General features: G+C 40.0%; 1 protein-coding gene across 3 annotated transcripts in view; it reads left to right on the top strand.

Annotated features, from left to right (window-relative positions):
* Window positions 1–464: 464 nt before the first annotated feature.
* Window positions 465–26,079, top strand: part of LOC120994382 (limbic system associated membrane protein) — a 695,952-nt gene continuing 670,337 nt past the window's right edge. For all 3 annotated transcript variants that reach the window (XM_040422903.1, XM_040422902.1, XM_040422900.1), the window contains exon 1: window positions 465–1,036. In XM_040422903.1, the coding sequence (XP_040278837.1) occupies window positions 882–1,036 (155 nt within the window). In that variant the 5' untranslated portion in view covers window positions 465–881. The remainder of the gene's footprint in view (window positions 1,037–26,079) is intronic.

Below are 26,079 nucleotides of genomic sequence, written 5' to 3'. Positions count from 1 at the left end.
ATGTTATTTATGTATTTACATAGGACTGCAGGTGAACCTACTGCATTATATTAACCCAGGGAGTTATCCTAATGCACTCAATGGCAGCAGAGCTAAGTTTGTCATTTGGCACAATTCTCCTTCATGTCGCGATACGTTATTTATGCTTTTTACATAGGACTGCAGGTAAAGCTACTGCATTATCTTAACCCAGGGAGTTATTCCAATGCACACACCTCAGCTCTGCTACCTCAACCATAACAACACCCTAGAAAACGTGCGAGGCACAAGTGTCTCCTATTGGTGGCTGCAAGTGTTTCCTGATGAATTGGTGGCAGGAGGGGGGATCGGCGCGCTCTCCTTACAATACAGGCAGGTCTCTGCTCTTCTCAGGGAGATCCGCCTCCTCCCTCCCTCCACTCTCCATCCATCTCTCAGCTTGGGAAAGTGGGTTAGTGAAGGAACCTTGTGTACACATCTCAGTCCTAGCAGCAGCCGCACATCCCTGCGCTCCGCTCCTCCTAACTCTGGGATCCTTGCTCTGGAATTCCTCCTCTGGATCCTCCTTGACATTGGCCGAGGCAAAAAATAAAAAGAAATTTCCAAAAATAGCAAAAACTGCAGCATCTAACCGCCCCCCCCCCCCCTCTCCACCTCCTCGTACTCATGAGATTCTTACTTTGGGAAACTGCAGGAAGATCTTGATCTCTTCGCCTCCTTGGAATTGTGGGATTAAAAAAAAAAGAAAAAAGAAAGAGACAGATTTTTGTTTTTTAATGGTTTTATTTTTGTCCGCCTTTTTGGCTAGAATTTTTTGGGAGCAAGTTCTTCATCTCTTGGAAGTGTTTCTATAAGATTTGGGTTTTATTTTTTATTTTTTTTTGCATTGTGAAGTGGTGACCATGGTTTGGAGGTTGCAAGCAGATAGGAACCAGTTGCCTCGCCTGCTTCTAAGACTCCTCTTCCTTCTCCCTACAGGACTGCCTGTCCGCAGCGTGGATTTTAACCGAAGCACAGATAACATCACTGTCCGGCAAGGAGATACAGCTGTGATCAGGTAGGGGGCGCTCTGCCTGTTTTTTTCTCTTTATTTTGACATGCTGGATGCTACTTGTGTATTATAAGATGCTGGATAACATGAGAGTGGATGAGGGGTAGATAGAGGAGTCCACCACCAAGGGTCTCCAGGCTCCTCAGGACCTGCAGTCCTTGTGCTCTCCTCACATCACCCCCCTCCACTCCTGGTATCAGTATTTTGCAAAGTCTACCTTGCCTTTAATGATGCTCAGTTGACTCATCTCATCATGTGAGGATGATCAAGGGTTCATCACGAGTTCTTTGGAGCCTACGTTCATCCCTTGTCACAAGGGTTAAGCTAGAAGTGTGGAGGACTTCTTGTAGGTCCATGTCGTTGAGATGTACAGTAGGCGGCATGGACTGGCTTGGTCAGAGGAGCTGGCACGGTATCTATATATCTAGTGCCACATTGCATGGCCTGGAGGAGGTTTAGTGAGCAGAGACGCGTTATCCTATAGGGATGCTAGGATCTGCTGTTCAGGAGCCTATAGACAGTTCTTCACCCTAGGGAAGGTTCCACAGCACTATCTGCAGGACCATATATAATGGACTTGCCTGTCTACGAGAGCTCATGTCGTGGTGGCTGCAGTGACACCACTGTACACACTGGACGATGCTAGGGAGCACTGCAGCATTTCTCATTTAGGTACACGGTGTGCCAAATTTATTAACTCCATGGCTGCTGCCTGTAAGCATCTTCTTCTGGTTGACCACAGTCCTCAGTTCTGGTCCTCAGAGGCTGTTAAGTGCATAATGTTAAGACAGATGGGTTAATCAGTGCTCGGTGTTAAGTTCTGCGTGCAAATCCAGGATCCGTTAATAGTCAGGGGGGACTGGGATAGTGTAACATGAGTTAACTCTTCAAGGGCCACGTTGTTGGTGGAGCTTGAGATCTTCTGTGCTTTTCAACCTCACACATTATTAACACGTAGATGTGAGGGAAGTGGAGCATGACAACCTGATGAGAAGGTGCAAATACCAAGATGTCACCTCATGGTCAATGCACTGAGTAAAATTGAATATTAACCAGTATAGAACTTGCATGTGATTGTTGCCAGGGTCTACTGAGCCAACCTTGGTGTCTATGGGATGACTGAAGACACAAGTGCCATCTATGGCTGATCTCATGCATCATGTTCTGTGAAGTGCTCTCTATGGTTTCACATCCACCTACACTCCAATGTATAGTATTTCAATGTATGTTGGTCATGCCTGATGGATATCATTGATGGCCTGATGTTTCTCATCTACTTGAACCCAACACTCTAAGATCTGATGCTGGTGTAATATGCAGGACATGGGATGCTATACTTTGGGAGGGTAATGCTGTGCTCTGAGCCATATCCGTCTAGCATTCTAGCAGTCACGTTCCCTCAACAGGTCATGTGTAATAGTCAACGCATTAAATTCATTGCATTTGCTGAACTTCTGCCGGAAGCTCTCACCTCAGGTCCTAAAGGAATTGTCAATTTTTTTTTTTTTTACCGAAACCTTTGTAAAATTAATATGAAGGATGAACTTATTGAGCATTGCAAAACATACAAGTGTTTTGCTATGCTGCTGGATCTATTTGAGATGATCATGGTGTCATTCCATTGGACTACACAAGTTGTCATCAGGAACCATTTGATTTTCATGGGTTGTTCAGGGTCTTTAACTTATATGAATATATTTTGAGGTGATTGAGTGTTCCCCAACCTGTGGCTCTCCAGCTGTTGCAAAACTCCAACTCCCAGCATGCATTGTCAGGCAATGGTTCTGTAATGGATAGAGAGACATTGGATGGAAACCACTGGACCATCATGGACTTCCTCTGGACCTACATTATTTTATTAATCAATGCAGATATGATGTCATTCCTAAATTTCCAAGAAACTTTTGGGCCTTCTGTTTTTTTTTTCTGGCCAACCCAACCCTGTACTGTAGTGACCCATGGATTTTAGGGCATGATGGGAGTTATACATAATTTTGCAATAGCTGGAGAGCCACTGGGTGGAGACCACTAGATTATGAAGAAGATCAATGAGGTTCCCTCCTCTGAACCCCCATCGTTTTCTTGATCAATGCAGGTATGAATGATACCAACATTTTCAAGGACCTTTTGGACCTTCTTGTTTTTATCTGCAATTTGGCTAACCCAACCCAGTACCCTAGCGGTCCTAAAATGCTTCAATGATTCTGCATTTTCTTGGCTGATAGAAGTCTAAAAATTAGGATACTTGGTCGAGTATTCTGAAGGGGGTATACTATGCCATATGCTATAGGGTCAAGTGTAAAGAAGAACCCAGCTCAGGTCATCCACCTCCTTCCCCATGGGCATTGTGGACCTGGGCTTCTCCTCTCCATTGCCCTCTAAATGTTATCAAGAATGGGTTGTGAGGCCCAACACTGCTCTTCTGTCCAACAAGAGGGAAGGAATGATGGGCTGAAGTAAGCACTGGGTGAAGGGGTGTGATGACATTCATTGATACCGAGAGGGAAATCCCAATTTTGATTATTGCTACAGGCTTTTGGCAAACATCCCTAGCATGACCCACATGGCCAATATCATAGGAAATGCTACCTTAATGCTACAACTCCCAGCTGTACTTGTCAATCGGCCAAGGCCATCTTCAGTTGTGGTCAATATTGGACAGTGGGAGAACTTTTGGACAGATGTTGAGCTCTATGTGACTGACTGATCAGAAGCTCCATTTTCCATTTTTCACCACAGGTTCACTTTAACAACATACCTTAAGTATTGTGGCCACCTTATCCTGTAGGTAAAGCAACTTACAGTCAGTGATATTTGTGGAAGTTATCTTGAAATATGAATAATCTCAGGCCACGTGGACAATGAAAGTGATACTTTAAGTTTTCCAAAGTCTATGAATTTCAATTTCTTCACTAACGTTCAAAGAGAAACCTGCTTGATCAAACTGTATGAAATCTTGAAAGTCGAGAGCGGAGGTTCTCGGCTCACTAACGAGTCTTCACCAAGGATATTCTCAATTATATACAGAGAAACAAACTTTTATCTCACGGATTACTTCAAAGGATGAAAGTGAATATTCTTAATTAAGGTTTAGTGTTGTTGCTCTAAAATGAAGAATCCTGGAATATTTTCTGTAGTAAAATAATAAAATTAAAAAAATAGAAAGAACAAAATAATTTTCAGGTTTCATTGAAAAAGTAAAAAAAAAAATAAAGAAAAAAAAAGGGAAAGCAATCAAATTTGATTACTGTAGATATTGCACTTATAAATTAGCCGGTATAACCCCTTGTCTTCTGCTTCCAAAGGATTATAGTTGAGACTCACATCCTTATCTCCAAATCTTAATTATAAAACTGTAGACTTTTATACAAATGTGCACCAGTCCTAGCAGGTAGGAATCCCATATACTGTCCACTGAGATCCTGGTCGTGTTCCTTAAAGAACTAATTAATTGATGTTTTCAGGAGGACCATCTGGATTTCTGTGGACAGTATATAGGATTCCAACCCAGTGTAGTCCACAAATTACATTGTACGGTTTAGGCTTCTTTCACACTAACATTAGGCTTGTCCGGCAGGATTTTTTCGGCAGGGGAGCAGCCTGCTGGATCCGTACTAATGCTTGCACATGTGTGCTGCCGGAAGTCCAGCCCCAATCACTATAATGGGGACGGGCAGGAGATGTGGCCATAGCAAGGCAAACATGCCGAGAGGCTGCTGGACAAAAACCGCAGTGTGCCAAGTGGAACTGCAGGTATTTTTTTTGTATTCCATGGACACTTGGGGCCATACCAAGAGGTAATTTTCGGGTCATGCTATACATGCTTCTATACAGAACCTATGCATTCCAATTCTTACTTTCATTATAAGCTTCCTTACATTTAACTAAAAAGCCACCTCCAAATCGGGTTGTCTTCAGCTGGACTTTTAGAGGCCGTTCTTGTATCAGATCCTGGTCCTACTGGAAAAGCATTTGGTGGGCCAGTCTGACCGAGGGCTCCCCAAAGCGGTTCAAATTTGAGCAAAAGCTTCCCCTACTTGAAAATGCATTGCTCTCTGGTCTCTCTCCATCTCTATCTCCAAATGGGGCTGTCTTCTGCTGGACCTTTTGGAGGCTGAGGCCATTCTTGTGTCAGATACTGATCCCACTGAAAGATGATCAATTGGACCCAACCCAAGGCTCCCCAGAGGTTCAGGTTTGAAAGTAAACCACCATAGCAGAAAAACTTCCCCTTCTTGATAATGCATTGCTCTCTGGTCTCTCTCCATCTCTATCTCCAAATGGGGCTGTCTTCTGCTGGACCTTTTGGAGGCCGAGGCCATTCTTATGTCAGATACTGATCCCACTGAAAGATGATCAATAGGACCCAACCCAAGGCTCCCCAGAGGTTCAGGTTTGAAAGTAAACCACCATAGCAGAAAAACTTCCCCTTCTTGATAATGCATTGCTCTCTGGTCTCTCTCCATCTCCAAATGGGGCTGTCTTCTGCTGGACCTTTTGGAGGCCGAGGCCATCCTTGTGTCAGATACTGATCCCACTGAAAGAAGATCTGGTGGGCCAATAGAACCCAAGGCTCCCCAGAGGTTCAGGTTTGAAGGTAAACCACCATAGCAGAAAAACTTCCCCTTCTTGATAATTCATTGCTCTCTGGTCTCTCTTTATCTCCATCTCTATCTCTGTTTCTAAATCTTCTGCTGGAGCTTTGGTGACCATTGTTGTGCCAGGTCCTGATCCCATTGGAAGATCATCTGATGGACCTGTCTGATCCAGGGCTCCTCAGTGTGTTCACATTTCAGGGTTAAACACCATAGCACTACAAACCTTCCCCCCCTTGACAATGCATCTCTCCCTGGTCTCTATCCATCTGCATTCCTCTCCATCTCCCCATTGTCCTATTACCAAAGTTTTACCTCCAGCTTCTGAATGATTTATTTTTTCTCTTAGGACAATCACACATTCACCAGCTGAAGGCTTATTTTAGGTGCTGTATTTTTGATTTCCCCATCCAAGATGCATTATTGCTTGGTAATATAACCTCCCGACCCGCCATCTCAATTTATGGATAATTTAGCACTTTCATGAAAAAAGAAATGACAGATCGATAGCGGCTGTATATTTAGTGCCTGGCTGATATACTGTGAATCCATTCCACCATTTGAGAGCTGAACCGTGAGGCGGATAAATGAATTGGTTTAGGATCTTCTCAGGGATATGGGAATTCTTTATCCATAGAGATAACAAAGGTGAAATATTTAATACAATTGATGTCATGGCAACTGTCTGCTCATCTCTACCAAAATGTAAACTTTGGATACAATGTAACATTTACCCAGCTGCTACAAGAAGCAACATTGTATCTCGTAGCCAGGTATTTTCAGGGACTATCCATCTCCAGGTAGACTCAAAAAAGTTGCATCGCTGATAGCATGATGGAGAGCGCATCTGGATTTGTGGCCTTTTATTTTTTATAATAGCTGGTTATGTCTGGAAAAAAACATCTGAGAGTGTAAGGGACCAAAGTGATAGATTTATGATGGATTCTTCATCAAAGGTAACATCGCCATGAGGATTCAGACGTTTAGATAAATCAGGGCCGCTCCTGGGACTGAGGACTCTTCATGGTTTCATTGTTAAGCCAACAACTTCTTGTATATTGGCCATTACTTTACATACATAAAACTTTTTATCTAACTTTTAAAGTTCTATGGTTGAGTGGAAGGAAGGTTGAGGTTGAGCCATTGCTTGGGATGAGTTAGTGACTAACTTTGGAATTTTTCTACATAACACATTGACAGAAAGATTGAATGTCCTGACTTCTCAGCAGATGTTTGAGAAACTCTCATGGTCTATCATAGATCATAAAATAGTCATAAACTCAATTCTGGAGCTTAGGTTTACCAAAGTTCTGTGTTTTTTTTTTTTTGTTTAGGATGGTTGCTAAGGGCATTGAACCAGTGCTGAGAAGATCAGATGGATGTTGTATGACTTTGGTGGGGAAGGGGTGGCTTTAGTGAGAATGTCCCAGCACTTTATTATGCAATTCTGAGAGAGGGGGTTACATACTGTATATCAGCACTCGCGCTGGAGGACCTGTCCTGTCCTGTATTACCCATTGATTTGAGTGGACACTGTAATACTCCATTTCCCCTGTGGTGGTGCTGCAGGGAAATAAATCACTTTCAGTATTGTGAGGTCTCTTCAGCTCCCAGCTTTTTGTCAAGGGACCTTCTAACAAGTAGGGACTGACCAAAGTTGAGAACCACTTTAAATGGACTGGAGATCTCTAGTAGATTTCTCAAAATAGTTTTGATTCAGGAAATAATAAATCTTTGGGGGGGGGGGGGGGACTAAGAAACATGTAAAACTGAAATGCCTTTATTTGTCATGTTAAAAAAGGAGCTAGGATGTCAATGTATACCAGCCATATGATACCAGCCATGAGTCCTGATGGGTGGCCCACACAACTGGCCAAATCCACAACGATTGGTGACAACTAGAGATGAGCGAATCTCAGGTTATGAAATTCATTCACGCTTTGTTTACTGGTAAAAGGTTATCACGGACCATAACGCATAACGTTATTCATTCCGTCGTAATAGAAGTCTATGGGCTGCAAAACGGATCCGTCCCATTTCCGTTGAGTCCTCCCCTGCCTAACGGAAACGGGGCAGATCCGATTTGCATCCCATAGACTTCTATTATGACGGAATGAATAACGGAATGCCTCTAAAGGCATTCCGTCATAGAATTGCGTTATGGTCCGTGGTAACGGAATCCATAACACAATTCACCTTTTACCAGTAAACAAAGCGTGAACGAAATTCAAAATATGAAATTCGCTCATCTCTAGTGACAACCTCTTTCAAAGAGAAGTTGTCACAGTCCGTTGTTACTAATATAACATTGATGTATCAAATTTAATGTGCTATAGCAACAGGTGTACTTCTAAAGAGTATCTCAACCCAACACCCAAGCTTTGCCCGGTGTTCACCATCTCTTGGCAAAGGATCCTCCAAAACAGATCTTCCAGAACAGATCCTCCAGAACAGATCCTCCAGAACAGATCCTCCAGAACAGATCTTCCAGAACAGATCTTCCAGAACAGATCCTCCAGAACAGATCCTCCAGAACAGATCCCACTCTATATCCAATTCAGATTTTTTTTTTCCCAAAAAGTAGTTGAACAAGTGTAAAAAATTTCTAGAAGTGAAACTGTGAAGAGCATCAGACACTTGATGAATGCAAACACCCTGCCTGATCCTAATCCCGGCTTAGTGAAGGGATTCGGCGGCTTCATTCCAAGAGAGCAGACGAGTTTATTTCACAAAGATACAGAAAACTCCTGTCAGATTGTGCCTCCTTGTTGTGTGATTTCTGCTCAGTTTTGCCCATTAGACTTAAGGTTTATTGTTGGTTTTGCAACTTTTATATTATAGAAAATAAAAAGTCAAATTAAGTTCAAAAACTATATTTTTTTGCTACTAAAGCCCCTCCTAGACTTTAGATAGTTGTTGTCAGAACCATTCCCCTTGACCTTCCCATACACAGTTTGCACACGCACTCGGCTCATCTGAATGTGCATTCTCTATCACTGTTGTTATCAATAACAGATGTGAAAAATTCTGCACTGTAGGAAAATAGAGACAATGAGGTAAGGTCATCATTGCACTAGAGTTATATGACTAAAATTTAAAAAACATACAGGAATATTTCCTTCCTTCTTTTCATAGGCGGAAAATAATGCACTAAAACAATAGATGCAAACATAACATATGGACTAAGCCCTCACGCTAAGGATGAAATCTGAGACTTAGCCAATATATTTTGATCAAAACACTTCTGTGCCCACCTACCAGCGCCACGGTGGTGTCAGTCAGGCAGGTCCTAGAGACTCTGCACATATAGTGTGCTGCTCCTAGTCACCTCTGTGTGCATCCGCAACCAATGAGAGGAGGAGCGGCACAGCTATATGTACCACCTCATCAAGGTGGCCTATTCTTCCTTCTTTTGACCACTCATTCCTTTCACACTTCTAACTTCTCTCCTTCTTTTTTTCTTTCCTTCTGTATTTCCAACTCTTTTCCTTCCTTCCTTTCATACTTCCATCCATCTTCCTTCCTTCCTTGCTGTCATACTTCCAACTCTCTTCTTTCCTTCCTTTCATATTCTGAATTCTCTTCTTTCCACACTTCCAATACTCTTCCCTCCTTCCTTCATTTCATACTTCCAACCCTCTTCCTTCATTTCATACTTCCAACCCTTGTCCTCCCTTTCTTACTTCCTTCCTCCCTTCCTTCTTCCCTTCCTTGCTTTCATACTTCCTTCCTCCCTTCCTTCCTTTTATACTTCCAACCCCCTTCCTTCCTTTCATACTTCCAACCCTCTTCCTTCCTTCCAACCCCTTCCTTCCTCCCTCCTTTCCTCCCTTTCATACTTCCAACCTTCTTCCTTCCTCCCTCCCTTCCTTCCATACTTCCTTCCTCGCTTCCATACTTCCAACCCCCTTCCTTCCTCCCTTCCTTCCTTTCATACTTCCAACCCCCTTCCTTCCTCCCTTCCATACTTCCAACCCCCTTCCTTCCTCCCTCCCTCTCTTCCTTCCATACGTCCAACCCCCTTCCTTCCTTCCTTCCTTCCTCCCTTCCATACTTCCAACCCCCTTCCTTCCTCCCTTCCTTCCTTTCATACTTCCAACCTCCTTCCTTCCTCCCTTCCATACTTCCAACCCCCTTCCTTCCTCCCTCCCTCTCTTCCTTCCATACGTCCAACCCCCTTCCTTCCTTCCTTCCTCCCTTCCTTCCTTCCTTCCTTCCATAATTCCAACCCCCTTCCTTCCTCCCTTCCTTTCATACTTCCAACCCCCTTCCTTCCTTCCCCCCTTCCTTCCTTCCATACTTCCAACCCCCTTCCTTCCTCCCTTCCTTCCTTTCATACTTCCAACCCCCTTCCTTCCTCCCTTCCTTTCATACTTCCAACCACCTTCCTTTCTCCCTCAGGTCCACACAAGTCTGATATTTTTCAGGAGAGTCCCTTCAGTAAGGATCAAGTGCCTCCTATGCTGATTGCTGTCTACCCCCAGCACTTGTGGTTGGCCTGCCTGCGGGCAGATGCATGTTCTGGAGACAGCAGTGGAGGTAGCGGAATGTCAGCTCCTGGGCAGCGCTGTGCTGATACCTGATACTTGTGAACTTCTCTTGGCTTTGCACTAGATTATTGACATTGCGGTGAACTTGTGTCTGTCAGGATGTAGAGATGATTCCTTGGCAGTTCCTGGAAGGATTTGTCATGTTTCGAAGACCTGTGATTAACAGCGAGGACTTATTGCTCAAACCCCGCGGCTGTCACTCACCCACCGATCAGAGGCAACCTGTACAATTACTGGTCTACAGTATCACAAATGATGGGATTAGATACATGCGCTCTGTATACAGTATCACACATTACAAGGTTAGATACACAGCTCAGCAGACAATATCACACATAATAAGATTAGATACAACTCGGCAGACAGTATCACACAGATTACGATTATATACAGGGGCATAGTATACAGTATCACACATGATATGCTTAGATACACAGCTCAGCAGACAGTATCACACATATTTGGATTAGATACAAGGGCTCAGTATACAGTATCACAAATATTAGGATTAAACACATGGACTCTGTATACAGTATCACACAGGATAGGATTAGATACACAGCTCAGCAGACAGTATCACACAGGATAGGATTAGATACACAGCTCAGCAGATAGTATCACACATAATAAGATTAGATACAACTCAGCAGCCAGTATCCCACATATTAGGATTAGATACAAGGGCTCAATATGCAGCATCACACATGATATGCTTAGATACACAGCTCAGCAGACAGTATTGCACATGACAGGATTAGATACACAGCTCAGCAGACTGTATCACACAGGATAGGATTAGATACACAGCTCAGCAGACAGAATCACATATTATAAGATTTGATACAGCATCTCAGCAGACAGTATCACACATGACAGGCTTAGATACAGCATCTCAGCAGACAGTATCACACAGGATAGGCTTAGATACAGCAGCTCAGCAGACAGAATCACACAGGATAGGCTTAGATACACAGCTCAGCAGACAGTATCACACAGGACAGGATTAGATACACAGCTCAGCAGACAGTATCACACAGGATAGGATTAGATACACAGCTCAGCAGACAGTATCACACAGGATAGGATTAGATACACAGCTCAGCAGACCGTATCACACATGATAGGATTAGATACACAGCTCAGCAGACAGTATCACACATGATAGGCTTAGATACACAGCTCAGCAGACCGTATCACACATGATAGGATTAGATACACAGCTCAGCAGACAGTATCACACAGGATAGGCTTAGATACAGCAGCTCAGCAGACAGAATCACACAGGATAGGCTTAGATACAGCAGCTCAGCAGACAGTATCACACAGGATAGGATTATATACACAGCTCAGCAGACAGTATCACACAGGATAGGCTTAGATACAGCAGCTCATAGTCCATGGATATTTATTCTAGAATGAATCTGTCCTCATGGTTTCCCACACAGACCCGCATCTACGTAGAGAACATTTCCCTCTATACACAGAAGTTCGAGGCTCAGATGTGACAATCTGAATTCACGTTGGGTCGCGTGACTTTTGTTATTTAATTATTCTTAATTATTTTCAGTGTTTTTTTGCATGTTTCCCTGGGGGACCGGAGGCGCAGGGCACTAAATAATGTAAATTTGTACATATTGCAGCACACGGCAGAATATATGAGTGCATTGTAAATAAATAATACCAGTAATAACAAATGCAATATAATCCCGTGAATTTATCCTCTCCGCGCGCTGCGGCAGATAACGCTCCCACTGACAATAAGTCGTTTTGCTTAGCTCATAAAATAGGTCATGCAACAGGTAGAGATAATCTGTCATTCCCGGGTACGGGACCAAACAGGCCTGGAATAGGCACCTAGTGGATTTAGTGTCTGTGGAAGGAGGAATTGCATTCAGCACAGTGTCAGGCAGCTGCCATAAAGAACCAGCGGCTGAGCAGATAATAATAATAATGGCTCATTCCCTTGACACATTATCTTGGGATACTTTTGATGACAGATCTAAATTGTCATTGTTGTTATACCATTGGACCAAGGTCTCCCCTGACATTGTCACACCTATGGACCTATAGTTGAATGCTAATCATTGCAGTTTTTAGATAACTCATTGACTTCTATGGACTAGTGCTGTGAGCATGCTCATGATGGTGCAGTGGTCCTTGTGCAGGGAGGAGGAGGTGAGCAGTGGCCATCGTGTATTGTGAATGGTGAGTCCTGTATTATCTGTCATTGCAATCCAGAAGACTTCTGAGAAGCGATCTCTACAAAACAGGATGTGTCAACCAGTTATGAGGCTCACTGGTCATTGTGCAGCGACGGGGAGTAGATAAGCTTTGATTGTCATCTATTAGGAATGGTGGATCTAGTGGTCCTTGTGCAGGGAGGAGGAGGTGAGCAGTGGCCATCGTGTATTGTGAATTGTGAGTCCTGTATTATCTGTCATTGTAATCCAGAAGACTTCTGAGAAGCGATCTCTACAAAACAGGATGTGTCAACCAGTTATGAGGCTCACTGGTCATTGTGCAGGGACGGGGAGTAGATAAGCTTTGATCGTCATCTATTAGGAATGGTGGATCCTGTGTTGTTTATATATAGGTGATATCTGTCATTGTAATCCTTCCTGTGACGATAATGTGACAACTGCTGAGAAGTGATCTCTATATAATTGGATGTGCCAGCCTATTATGAGGCTCAGTTGTAATTGTGCAGGGAGGAGGAATAGATAAGCTTTGCTCATCATCTACTGTGAATGGTAAATATAGGTGGTATGTGTCATTGTAATCTTGCCTTTGATGATAATGAGACAACTGCTGTGAAATTATTTCTGTATAACAGGAGTTTTAAGCCTATTATAACGCCCACTTGTCATTGTGCAGTGACGGGGAATACATAAGCTTTGCTCATCATCTACTGTGAATGGTAAATATAGGTGATATGTGTCATTGTAATCTTGCCTTTGATGATAATGAGACAACTGTTGTGAATTGATTTCTATATTAAAAGGAGGCTATAGCCTATTATGAGGCATATTGGTGAACTTTGACTCATGGGACCCCCACCAATAAGCAGTTTGAAGGGGACATTGCACTGCGGCCTCCTCACAGCATACCAAGCACAGTGCGGTACAACGTATAGTGGCTGTGCTTGGTATTGCAACCCAGGCCCATTCATTTGAATGAGATTAAGTTCCACATAGGTTATGTTACTGCTGAATGGGACATCACTGGTCTAGAAAGACGCATCGGTGCCCACTGGAGCAGTGCAGACTCTTCAAATAGCTGACTGGATTGGGTGCCCGGAGTCGGACCCCCACTGACCTAACCTGAGGATAGGTCCTCAATATTGAACTCTTAGAATACCCCTTTATTTTTTCTGCATGCAGCCACCACTAGAGGGCATTTATTGCATAATTTACAGTGTATAAATTGCATGCAATCAGCTCCCCCTAGTGGTGGATGCAGGGAGACAGAACTTTATCATTAAACTCTACGCGTGCAGAGGATTTGGAGCTCTGTATCACCTAAAGAATGCTCTAGCTTATACAAAAATAAGTTATGAAAGCAATTTGGACATGTTTACATGTAGAAGGGTGGACATATGGTCTCTCGTGAGCTGTTTACGTCGATGGAGATTTTACCCTTAGGTCAAAGGAAACGGTATGGATTACAGCGCAGAATTCCTGTACACTGAGTCATGCGTCCCGAGTGACATGACTGCTCACCACATACATCACATGATATTTTGGCGTCCTACAGCCGATCTATATAATGTATCATCGGAGATTTTCTTCCCACTCACATGTGTTGAATGGAGTTGGAGCCTCAAGCTGCAGCTCAATCATCTTTCCTTCCTGGCATCTTGAATAACTTACCAGACGCAGCGTGGAATCTGTCTGGTCTACGGGGAAATTAGCAATCTACATAATACATAAAGCGAGCAAGAGGCGACTAATGACAAGTGCATATGTTCTGTATATTCATTAAAACAATGGGGGGGTTCATTATTAAAGTGATACAATTTTTCTCTGAAGACAGAGAGGTGACAAGACGTCTTCTCATCCCAGATACCTTCACTTAGCCACAAGTAGGTAAACGGTTCCGCCAATTCTCCAGCTCATAGAATACAATATGACAATCCATTTACCAAAGATCTTATGACCCACAAATCAGGCAAAAGAGCGAAACCCAAGAAAGGTACAAAAAATTTCAAATTTTTCAAAAACACATTTAGCCATCCTCAAACCCCCAAGAAAATAAAAGTTTTTCTACTAAAAATAATGTAGTAGTCCTCAACACCTACTACCAGGTCCTCTTCACTATATAGCGGATCATTTACGAACAGATATACGCCACTTTTGTGGAGTATATCTGGCACAGATTCTGCCACATGCCATATTGCGGCAGAATCTGCGACTTCTTCCCTGCTCACGTCAGGTCTAAAAAAAAGTGGCGTGGGTGGCAGGGAAGGGGATGGCTTGGCAGGCCCGTCTCATTCATCATTTTAAACGGCTGGTGTAGGCGTAGAAAACCGTCTAAAGGAAGGGCCTCTTGCACACAACCGTATGGCTTTTTCAGTATTTTGCGGTCCGCAAAAAAACAGATCCGCAAAAAATACGGATGACGTCCGTGTGCATTACTTTTTTTTTGCGGAACGGAACAGCTGGCCCCTGATAGAACAGTCCTATCCTTGTCCGTTATGCGGACAATAATAGGACATGTTCTATCTTTGAAAGGAAAAACGGAAATATGAAAACGGAAGGCATACGGAGTACCTTCCGTTGAAATGTATGGTTCCATATACGGTCCGTATACCGAACGCAAAAAAAACGGAACATAAACGGAAAAAAAAACATTTGCGTGCAAGAGGCCTAAGACATTTAGAATCTTCGGGGATCCACCGACAGCGCAGGGGCTTCTTAAGTCCTGTGTCTAAAATCAGCGATCATAATAAAAGTACCGCATAGTACGGCAGAGTATAGAAGAAAAATCCATGCACTGTAGAAGAAATGCTATGTTGTTACAGAACATGCTTGTACATAGAAGCAGTATTATAGTAGTTATATTCTTGTACATAGGAGCAGTATTATAGTAGTTATATTCTTGTACATAGGAGGCAGTATTATAGTAGTTATATTCTTGTACACAGGAGCAGTATTATAGTAGTTATATTCTTGTACATAGGAGCAGTATTATAGTAGTTATATTCTTGTACATAGAAGCAGTATTATAGTAGTTATATTCTTGTAGATAGGAGCAGTATTATAGTAGTTATATTCTTGTACATAGGAGCAGTATTATAGTAGTTATATTCTTGTACATAGGAGGCAGTATTATAGTAGTTATATTCCTGTACATAGGAGCAGTATTATAGTAGTTATATTCTTGTACATAAGGGCAGTATTATAGTAGTTATATTCTTGTACATAGGGGGCAGTATTATAGTAGTTATATTCTTGTACATAGGAGGCGGAATTATAGTAGTTTTATTCTTGTATATAGAAGCAGTATTATAGTAGTTATATTCTTGTAGATAGGAGCAGTATTATAGTAGTTATATTCTTGTACATAGGAGCAGTATTATAGTAGTTATATTCTTGTACATAGGAGGCAGTATTATAGTAGTTATATTCTTGTACACAGGAGCAGTATTATAGTAGTTATATTCTTGTACATAGGAGCAGTATTATAGTAGTTATATTCTTGTACATAGAAGCAGTATTATAGTAGTTATATTCTTGTAGATAGGAGCAGTATTATAGTAGTTATATTCTTGTACATAGGAGCAGTATTATAGTAGTTATATTCTTGTACATAGGAGCAGTATTATAGTAGTTATATTCCTGTACATAGGAGCAGTATTATAGTAGTTATATTCTTGTACATAAGGGCAGTATTATAGTAGTTATATTCTTGTACATAGGGGGCAGTATTATAGTAGTTATATTCTTGTACATAGGAGGCGGTATTATAGTAGTTATATTCTTGTATATAGAAGCAGTATTATAGTAGTTATATTCTTGTAGATAGGAGCAGTATTATAGTAGTTATATTCTTGTACATAGGAGCAGTATTATAGTAGTTATATTCTTGTAGATAGGAGCAGTATTATAGTAGTTATATTCTTGTACATAGGAGCAGTATTATAGTAGTTATATTCTTGTACATAGGAGGCAGTATTATAGTAGTTATATTCTTGTACATAAGGGCAGTATTATAGTAGTTATATTCTTGTACATAGGGGGCAGTATTATAGTAGTTATATTCTTGTACATAGGAGGCGGTATTATAGTAGTTATATTCTTGTATATAGAAGCAGTATTATAGTAGTTATATTCTTGCACATAGGAGCAGTATTATAGCAGTCATATTCTTGTACATAGAAGGCAGTATTATAGTAGTTATATTCCTGTACATAGGAGCAGTATTATAGTAGTTATATTCTTGTACATAAGAGCAGTATTATAGTAGTTATATTCCTGTACATAGGAGGCAGTATTATAGTAGTTATATTCTTGTACATAGGAGCAGTATTATAGTAGTTATATTTTTGTATATAGGAGCAGTATTATAGTAGTTATATTCTTGTACATAGGAGCAGCATTATAGTAGTTATATTCTTGTACATAGGAGCAGTATTATAGTAGTTATATTCTTGCACATAGGAGCAGTATTATAGTAGTTATATTCTTGTTCATAGGAGCAGTAATATAGCAGTTATATTCTTGTACATAGGAGCAGTATTATAGTAGTTATATTCTTGTACATAGGAGCAGTATTATAGTAGTTATATTCTTATACATAGGAGGCAGTATTATAGTAGTTATATCCTTGTACATAGGAGCAGTATTATAGTAGTTATATTCTTGTACATAGGAGCAGTATTATAGTAGTTATATTCTTGTACATAGGAGCAGTATTATAGTAGTTATATTCTTGTACAGAGGAGGCAGTATTATAGTAGTTATATTCTTGTACATAGGAGCAGTATTATAGTAGTTATATTCTTGTACATAGAAGGCAGTATTATAGTAGTTATATTCTTGTACATAGGAGCAGTATTATAGTAGTTATATTCTTGTACATAGAAGGCAGTATTATAGTAGTTATATTCTTGTATATAGGAGCAGTATTATAGTAGTTATATTCTTATATATAGGAGGCAGTATTATAGTAGTTATATTCTTGTACATAGGAGCAGTATTATAGTAGTTATATTCTTGCACATAGGAGCAGTATTATAGTAGTTATATTCTTCTATATAGGGGCAGTATTATAGTAGTTATATTCTTGTACATAGGAGCAGTATTATAGTAGTTATATTCTTCTACATAGGGGCAGTATTATAGTAGTTATATTCTTCTACATAGGGGCAGTATTATAGTAGTTATATTCTTGTACATAGGAAGCAGTATTATAGTAGTTATATTCTTGTACATAGGAGCAGTATTATAGTAGTTATATTCTTGTACATAGGAGTAGTATTATAGTAGTTATATACTTGTACATAGGAGCAGTATTATAGTAGTTATATTCTTGTACATAGGAGGCAGTATTATAGTAGTTATATTCTTGTACATAGGAGCAGTATTATAGTAATTATATTCTTGTACATAGGAGCAGTATTATAGTAGTTATATTCTTGTACATAGGAGGCAGTATTATAGTAGTTATATTCTTGTACTAGGAGCAGTATTATAGTAGTTATATTCTTGTACATAGGAGCAGTATTATAGTAGTTATATTCTTGTACATAGGAGCAGTATTATAGTAGTTATATTCTTTTACATAGGAGCAGTATTATAGTAGTTATATTCTTGTACATAGGAGACAGTATTATCGTAGTTATATTCTTGTACATAGGAGCAGTATTATAGTAGTTATATTCTTGTACATAGGAGACAGTATTATAGCAGTTATATTCCTAAACTGAAATGAGTTGAAAACTTTTACTATCCGAGGTGCTATCAGAGATAGTTGAAACTTTCCTCATCCCATCTTCCATCAGAAATGGTGACTGAGCCCAGAAGAAATGGTCCCCAACTGTATTTGGAATATGAGTTTTGTGCTCCATCTTGAGGTGTTATTAAAGGACATTAAGAAAGAAAAACTTTGTTAACCATGTAAATTGATTACTCTTGATGTGTGTAGTCATTCTGTACAAATGTGTGTTTCGCTTTCATCTTGTACGTAGGAATCTTTTATTCTGATGCTTATAATTCAACAATCGACCCTGACACATTGTTACAGAATCATTTAGAGAGCGGCAGAGAGGGACCATCAAATATTCATCATAACGAGTTTGTTTTGGGAATGTCTGATGTACGTTTAAGTAAACAGGAAAATCCATTTAAGAAGCAGAATCAGAAGTTATTTGTCACCAGCGAGGAGGAAATGTTACCGACCCTGAAAACCGACACGTGATAATCTTAGGACACCGACTCCTGCGTCTTATCTGTGTTCTATTTTGGGTTGTATATGATTTATCTGGATCATACTCAGACCTGATATTACAAAATAAGTCAGTCCTGGTGTCCTCAGATTTAAAGGGAATGTGTCACCAAAAATGTTATCTGCCAGTTACAACCAGATAGTAACACATCTCCTTTTTTCTAATCTGTTATTATTTTCTGATTGCAGATTTCTTTATTCTCTTTTCTGACATGATTATGGGGCGGCCATCTTGCCTGAGCTGTTCTTAACAGCATTTAAGGCAGCTACATGGGCCATAAACACAATGGACAGGAGGGGACCTCATTGACTCCTATGGGAGAGTCTTCTAGGCACGCTCTGTGACCTGTGCAGAGGTCACTGTACAAGGAAATAATAGATAAGCTCTGACAGTAGCCTATAGTGACTGGTGGATCCTGCCTTATCCATACACAGAGGTGATACCATTCCAGGCAGGATTCTGATGACATATTAGCAGATAACTGCTGGAAAGTGATCTGTGCCGACCAAAAAGCGGTGACTATTATTTGGCTTAGTGGCCAGTGCGAATAAATGGCAATTATTATGGTTTTAGTTTAAACATAGAATATAGAACAAAAAAAAACTTAATTTTAAAATAGATAATTTTCTGATTATTTATTCAATTTAAAGATAAAGAAATGAATGAGCGAGTGACTCTGTTGTATTAGACCTTAGGAGCAGTATTATAGTAGTTATATCTTGTAAATAGGAGGCAGTATTATAGTAGTTATATTCTTGTACATAGGAGGCAGTATTATATTAGTTATATCCTTGTACATAGGAGGCAGTTTTATAGTAGTTATATTCTTGTACATAGGAGCAGTATTATAGTAGTTATATTCTTGTACATAGGAGGCAGTATTATAGTAGTTTATTTCTTGTACATAGGAGCAGTATTATAGTAGTTATATTCTTGTACATAGGAGCAGTATTATAGTAGTTATATTCTTGTACATAGGAGCAGTATTATAGTAGTTATATTCTTTGTACATAGGAGCAGTATTATAGTAGTTATATTCTTGTACATAGGAGCAGTATTATAGTAGTTATATTCTTGTACATAGGAGCAGTATTATAGTAGTTATATTCCTGTACATATAGCAGTATTATAGTAGTTATATTCCTGTACATAGGAGCAGTATTATAGTAGTTATATTCTTGTTCATAGGAGCAGTATTATAGTAGTTATATTCTTGTACATAGGAGCAGTATATAGTAGATATATTCTTGTACATAGGAGCAGTATTATAGTAGTTATATTCTTGTACATAGGAGCAGTATTATAGTAGTTATATTCTTGTACATAGGAAGCAGTATTATAGTAGTTATATTCTTGTACATAGGAGCAGTATTATAGTAGTTATATTCTTGTACATTGGAGCAGTATTATAATAGTTATATTCTTGTACATAGGAGCAGTATTATAGTAGTTATATTCTTGTACATAGGAGCAGTATTTTGTAGTTATATTCTTGTACATAGGGGCAGTATTATAATAGTTATATTCTTGTACATAGGAGCAGTATTATAGTAGTTATATACTTGTACTTAGGAGAAGTATTAATAGTAGATATATTCTTGTACATAGGAGGCAGTATTATAGTAGTTATATTCCTGTACATAGGAGGCAGTATTATAGCTGTTATAATTCTTGTACATATGAGCAGTATAATAGTAGTTATATTCTTGTACATAGGAGCAGTATTATAGTAGTTATAATTCTTGTACATAGAGCAGTATTTAGTAGATAAAATCTTGTATAAAGGAGCAGTATTATAGTAGTTATATTCTTGTACATAGGAGCAGTATTATAGTAGTTATCTTCTTGTACATAGGAGCAGTATTATAGTAGTTATATTCTTGTACATAGGAGCAGTATTATAGTAGATATAATCTTGTATATAGGAGCAGTATTATAGTAGTTATATCCTTGTACATAGGAGGCAGTATTATAGTAGTTATCTTCTTGTACATAGGAGCAGTATTATAGTAGTTATATTCCTGTACATAGGAGCAGTATTATAGTAGTTATATTCATGTACATAGGAGCAGTATTATAGTAGGTATATTCTTGTATATAGGAGGCAGTATTATAGGTAGTTATATTCTTGTACATAGGAGCAGTATTATAGTAGATATATTCTTGTACATAGGAGCAGTATTATAGTAGTTATAATTCTTGTACATAGGAGCAGTATTAAAGTAGTTATATTCCTGTACATAGGAGCAGTATTATAGTAGTTATATTCTTGTACATAGGAGCAAGTATTCATAGTAGGTATATTCTTGTATATAGGAGGCAGTATTATAGTAGTTATATTCTTGTACATAGGAGCAGTATTATAGTAGATATATTCTTGTACATAGTAGCAGTATTATAGTAGTTATATTCTTGTACATAGGAGCAGTATTATAGTAGGTATATTCTTGTATATAGGAGCAGTATTATAGTAGATATATTCTTGTACATAGTAGCAGTATTATAGTAGTTATATTCTTGTACATAGGAGCAGTATTATAGTAGTTATATTCTTCCACATAGGAGCAGTATTATAGTAGTTATATACTTGTACATAGGAGCAGTATTATAGTAGTTATAATCTTGTACATAGGAGGCAGTATTTATAGTAGTTATATTCTTGTACATAGGAGGTAGTATTATAGTAGCTATATTCTTGTACATAGGAGCAGTATTATAGTAGTTATATACTTGTACATAGGAGCAGTATTATAGTAGTTATATTATTGTACATAGGAGCAGTATTATAGCAGTTATATTCTTGTACATAGGAGGCAGTATTATAGCAGTTATATTCGTTGTACATAGGAGCAGTATTATAGTAGTTATATTCTTGTACATAGGAGCAGTATTATAGTAGTTATATTCTTGTACATATGGAGGCAGTATTATAGTAGTTATATTCTTATACATAGGAGCAGTATATAGTAGTTATATTCTTGTACTTGGAGCAGTATTATAGTAGTTATATTCCTGTACATAGGAGCAGTATATAGTAGTTATATTCTTGTACATAGGAGCAGTATTATAGTAGTTATATTCTTGTACATAGGAGGCAGTATTATAGTAGTTATATTCCTGTACATAGAGCAGTATTATAGTAGTTATATTCTTGTACATAGGAGGAAGTATTATAGTAGTTATATTCTTGTACATAGGAGGCAGTATTAATAGTAGTTATATTCTTATCTTTACTTTGTATACAATAGTTGATGGTACCATGGTAAGTTAATGTGGTAATTTTGAACATGGAAGGAATCTGTCTCAAGTGAGTATTAAATGAATCTGAATAACTTATAGTATTTCTCATCTCTGATATTTCCTCACATTTTAATTCATAATTTCTTAAGGCTTCATGTCGTGCCCGGCCATGCCCACATTGCAGCCCGCAAACAGGGGGTCCACATACAGGTATACGGGTTCTGGCTATTTGTGCACCTGCATCACAGATGCGGACCCATTCACTTAAATGGGTTCACATTTCGGAAGTGTGCGTAACGGAGACACGAACCCAACAGTAGCACTACTGAGTGCTTGTACGGGGTTTCTCTCTGTGCCTATAAGAACGTGTTCTATATTTTCACAGTGCAGACGGATCATGGACCTATTGACGTTGAATGGTTCTGATCTGTCTGCAGCAGGGGCATGGATGGTTCCCGAGGTATTGGGGACTGGAAATTGCTGTCCCCGATGCACGGAACGGCTGGCAACGTCCTAAGGCATCAGAAAGTGAAGGACCTTCCCCAGAGTAATATAGAACCACAAACCACAACCTAAGGCATCCTTTAGGGTGTGCTCTGGGACCACTACCGATCACTAGAACCGGAGGCCCTTTACCCTGTGGAACCCTCCGAATGGAACAGAGCGTCCTGTTAGTCTTCTGTGCACACACTGCATTTCATGTCTATAGGATTTCCTGGACACAGCAGGGTGCAGCGCGGTGGATAGGGGATCAATTTTATAACCGGAGTACCCTTTAAGTACTCTTTATCCATCATAAGAAGGATGTGTTGTTCTCTCCCGGTTGGATTTTGGAAGGCTTGCCTCCCTAATTTAACTAATAAGCATCTAAATGACTCATTTCCAGCCACCCGACCGGCGCGCAGCAGTATGTTCCAGCTCCTGAGTATAGAGAATATTCTTCTGTCACTTGAAAGCTCTGAATTATGGGAACAGATTTGCTTAACAATCCTAGCGTTTCCGAGCAGCAGGGTGTCTAAAAACGCCCCAAGGACCGTTCTCCTGGATGAGCCAAGTTGTGCGCAGCATGTTCAGAATCCTCCTGTTGCCCGAGGGTTTGGGGGGCGTAAATATATTGTGCTCCCCCTGTGGGGAGAACTTTCCATGTGGCTTCTAGGGAAGGCGAAGGTGCGGTAAACTTTACGGAGTTATTTTTTGAAAAAGAAAATAGGAAATCAAATGATTCTGCATCTTTCTACTATAGTAACATAGTAACATAGTAACATAGTACATAAGGCCGAAAAAAGACATTTGTCCATCCAGTTCGGCTGTCATCCTACAAGTTGATCCAGAGGAAGGCAAAAAAAAAACCCTGTGAGGTAGAAGCCAATTTTCCTCACTTTAGGGGAATAAAAAATTCCTTCCCGACTCCAATCAGGCAATCAGAATAACTCCCTGGATCAACGACCCCATTCTAGTAGCTATAGCTGTAATATTATTACACTCCAGAAATACATCCAGGCCCCTCTTGAATTCCTATTATTGTACTCACCATCACCACCTCCTCAGGCAGAGAGTTCCATAGTCTCACTGCTCTTACCGTAAAGAACCCTTTTCTATGTTTGTGTATAATATAACTTGATGGTGGTACAGCAGAGCTGAATTTGTCATTTGGCTCAGTAAGGCTCACTAGGGAATATAATGCAGTTCAATCCGCCATCAGAGATTTCGTGGTGATTTGAGGCATGTGCTCAGGATTTTGGCAGTCAGCTCTCTCAACCACTGTTAAAAACTGGCAGTAGGGGGCGCTGTACTTCCTGTTGCTTTGGTTGTCCAAAGGAGAGTTATCGTCTGTCTGTCCATTCCTCATCTGACTCTCTTTTTTAATCTTCAATAATCCAGACTCAACATGAATATTATTTATACACGGTGGAAAATGTTGTTCAGCAGCACCAATCCGGCCTAGTGACAAACTCAGCTCTGCTATATCCTAGCCCTTTGTTAACATATGTAAGTGACTAAACAAAACCTATGCCATCCGCTGCAGTCACGGAGAGATATATGCTGAAATATGACCACCTGTATATGTCAAATCTACAGCTCCTTTTGCATAGAGTTAGATGTAGCAGAGGTGAATTTGTCATTGTCTCTTTCCTTTGTGATGAACATGCTGTACGTGCAGCAGCCTTAGTTCTTTCACTGGGATTGATGACAGAGTCAGCTCTGCTGCATCCTGATATGTTATCTGTGGCTTTTTCTACACAGTTCAGTGGGAAATCTGCCTCTGCTACACCTGTATACATTGGTGTATATACTGCACAGCAGAGCCCTTCCTCCGCACTGTGGGGTGTGTCACCCGCCGCCCTGCACATTGATTTGGGGTGCTGCGTTTTGTGACTGTGCTGGGAGTTGTGGATTGTGTATCACTGGGTGTGATTTTGTTACATTGTATCTGATTAGTATCTATTGTCTGCGTGTGAACTGCGGTTTACCCTCTGTATAATAGCCGGCTGATTAGGTATTGTGCCCCGCTCTCCATTCTACTCCTATATGCGCAGATTTGTGTTCCAGATACAATATATAGAAATGATTTCTGCAGGGTGGAATCTATAACTCCAAATGACAAACCCATCGTCGCTACCTCAGACAACTCCATTTTACACCCTCTAGACTAGACTGTGGAGGAGGGGATGGATTGCAGATCTGCATTTTGATCAATCTGTATTTAGGCTAGCACCTCACCCCCCAGAGCTGCGCTCTAGGTTCTAGATTTGTCTTGTACTCCATAATCCCGTCTGTAGCTTTTCCATATTCTAGATCTGAAGTGAGAGTTTGAGGGATATTCTTGGCTGATTCTGTGCCAGGAACCTGGGTGCCTTATAGTTTAGTCCTATATAGTAGAACTATATATATTATAAACTATATTATGTATCACAGATCTGTTCTGTATTCTGCATCTATTGCCATATGCTCTAGATTAGTCTAGATCTGGGTTCTGTGGTCATGTATTCCCTGCCTGTAATGTATGTGTTAGGTCATTATGTACATCTCTGTGTTATGTGCTATATGTTCTAGACCCATCTATAAGTTCCTGTATTCTCCGCCTGTAATGTATATGTTAGGTCATTATGTACATCTCTGTAATATATACAGTACAGACCAAAAGTTTGGACACACCTTCTCATTCAAAGAGTTTTCTTTATTTTCATGACTATGAAGGCATCAAAACTATGAATTAACACATGTGGAATTATATACATAACAAACAAGTGTGAAACAACTGAAAATATGTCATATTCTAGGTTCTTCAAAGTAGCCACCTTTTGCTTTGATTACTGCTTTGCACACTCTTGGCATTCTCTTGATGAGCTTCAAGAGGTAGTCCCCTGAAATGGTCTTCCAACAGTCTTGAAGGAGTTCCCAGAGATGCTTAGCACTTGTTGGCCCTTTTGCCTTCACTCTGCGGTCCAGCTCACCCCAAACCATCTCGATTGGGTTCAGGTCCGGTGACTGTGGAGGCCAGGTCATCTGGCGCAGCACCCCATCACTCTCCTCTCTTCATGGTCAAATAGCCCTTACTTTCAAAGTTTTCCCAATTTTTCGGCTGACTGACTGACCTTCATTTCTTAAAGTAATGATGGCCACTCGTTTTTCTTTACTTAGCTGCTTTTTTCTTGCCATAATACAAATTCTAACAGTCTATTCAGTAGGACTATCAGCTGTGTATCCACCTGACTTCTCCTCAACGCCACTGATGGTACCAACCCCATTTATAAGGCAAGAAATCCCACTTATTAAACCTGACAGGGCACACCTGTGAAGTGAAGACCATTTCAGGGGACTACCTCTTGAAGCTCATCAAGAGAATGCCAAGAGTGTGCAAAGCAGTAATCAAAGCAAAAGGTGGCTACTTTGAAGAACCTAGAATATGACATATTTTCAGTTGTTTCACACTTGTTTGTTATGTATATAATTCCACATGTGTTAATTCATAGTTTTGATGCCTTCAGTGTGAATCTACAATTTTCATAGTCATGAAAATAAAGAAAACTCTTTGAATGAGAAGGTGTGTCCAAACTTTTGGTCTGTACTGTATATATAAATATATATTAGATGCTATACTGTATGTTGTGATACCTGGCACCACTGCAGTCTGGTTCTGGGCAGATATCTGATGGGCCTCTGCCATCCCTAGCATTACTGTAAAGCAGCATGGCGAGAGGTCAGATCAGCGTTGCC

The sequence above is a fragment of the Bufo bufo genome, chromosome 3, assembly GCF_905171765.1.
Source record: "Bufo bufo chromosome 3, aBufBuf1.1, whole genome shotgun sequence".
Taxonomy (NCBI): domain Eukaryota; kingdom Metazoa; phylum Chordata; class Amphibia; order Anura; family Bufonidae; genus Bufo; species Bufo bufo.
This window is presented reverse-complemented; position numbering and strand designations above follow the sequence as displayed.